Source organism: Arachis ipaensis, chromosome B01 (genome assembly GCF_000816755.2).
Source record: "Arachis ipaensis cultivar K30076 chromosome B01, Araip1.1, whole genome shotgun sequence".
Taxonomy (NCBI): domain Eukaryota; kingdom Viridiplantae; phylum Streptophyta; class Magnoliopsida; order Fabales; family Fabaceae; genus Arachis; species Arachis ipaensis.
In genome coordinates, this window is record NC_029785.2 from 1,145,575 (window position 1) to 1,146,962 (window position 1,388).

At 36.0% G+C, this 1,388-nt stretch overlaps 1 protein-coding gene across 1 annotated transcript in view; it reads left to right on the forward strand.

Moving 5' to 3' along the window:
* Positions 46-1,388, forward strand: part of LOC107624876 (TSL-kinase interacting protein 1) — a 4,914-nt gene continuing 3,571 nt past the window's right edge. Inside the window, 5 exon segments of the mRNA XM_016327386.2 lie at positions 46-288; positions 618-815; positions 937-1,022; positions 1,105-1,152; positions 1,302-1,388. The exon segment at positions 1,302-1,388 is cut by the window's right edge and continues 4 nt beyond it. Of these exon segments, the coding sequence (XP_016182872.1) occupies positions 686-815; positions 937-1,022; positions 1,105-1,152; positions 1,302-1,388 (351 nt within the window). The 5' untranslated portion in view covers positions 46-288; positions 618-685.

Sequence of the window (1,388 nt, forward strand, 5' to 3'; positions counted from 1 at the left end):
CTAATTTATTATATCAGAAATAATAAGGCCCAAAAATAAAAAAAAATAAAAAAAAAATTCAAAGACTGGAAACGAAGCGTTTAGATTTAGAACATTGAAGAACACAGTGTGCAGGTTCGTCGATCTTCCTTCGTCTATCGTCATCTTCTTCTTCTTCTCCCTTCGCGTTAGGGTTTCCAGATATTCAATTTCCCCTCTTTTCTTAACCCTCCTTGCTCCAATCATATTGCAATTTCTCGCAAATTTCATCTCTGCAATTCATCAATTCGCGATATATTGGCCTTCAAGGTACCGTATTCCTCTTTGAGATGCAATTTTTATTGTTAGTTAGCTTAGTATCTTTTCTGGATTTACAATTCACTTCAATTTTAATTAAATTTATTTATTTTTAAATAATTTCAGTACACTCTAATGTTTGTGAATATTAATTATATGTGCATGATTAATTAAGTAGGTGTGGATTCTTTTTTTTTCTGTGCCTGTAAGCTACATTGTGAAGTTTGACTCTGTACCTGAATTAAAAAAAAATTATGATCCACGAGTTATTCGAGTGAGTTGCAGCTGAGGCATATTTTTTATTCACAGGGAAAAAAATTGATTTTTGTTGTTGATCACAGGGAACTAAATCTTGTATCTTTGGTGCATTTGAATACCATAGAATGAGCATATACTAGGGTGAAAAAAAATGCAGGCTGAGGCACAAATCTCGGTTAATCCGGATACTAACCTTAACCCGGAGAATGCTGTTTCAATCCGAAATGCGGATCCTGTTGTTTCCTCATCTCTTTCAAATGCAACCACAACTCAACAGCCAGGTTGCTTGTTTACTTTCGTCCCTAATTTGTTTCATTATGACTTACGAGTGATGTCAGGCTTTGATGATTAATATGTTTCATGGTTGAGAAGTAAAAGGTATCATTCCCTTGTCTTTTGTAGCTCCGAAGAAACCGACAAGGCAGTGGGCTGCTTGGACTCGTCAAGAAGAGGAAAGCTTCTTCACTGCGTTACGACAAGTTGGGAAGGTATATTTATATTTACTGATTTTGCTTTCCCTGTGGTTGTTTTGTTGTTAATAATTACTAATTGCATTACTCTTAAATGTAGAATTTCGAGAAAATCACTTGCCGTGTGCAGAGTAAAAACAAGGATCAGGTACCTGTTACGAGGCTTTATCATCCGCTTCAGCTTGCCTACATGATCTTTTACCCCTCATTTATAAGTTTTGGGTTTTATTGCCAAGCTAATAGCCTTCGTTGTTTCCCACTTTTCACTCTTTGTTTCTCCTGGATGATGATTTGCAGGTCAGGCATTATTACTATCGGCTTGTGAGACGGATGAACAAACTTCTTGGTCCAGGATTGTGTTTAGATGCCAAAAACTCAAAAGAT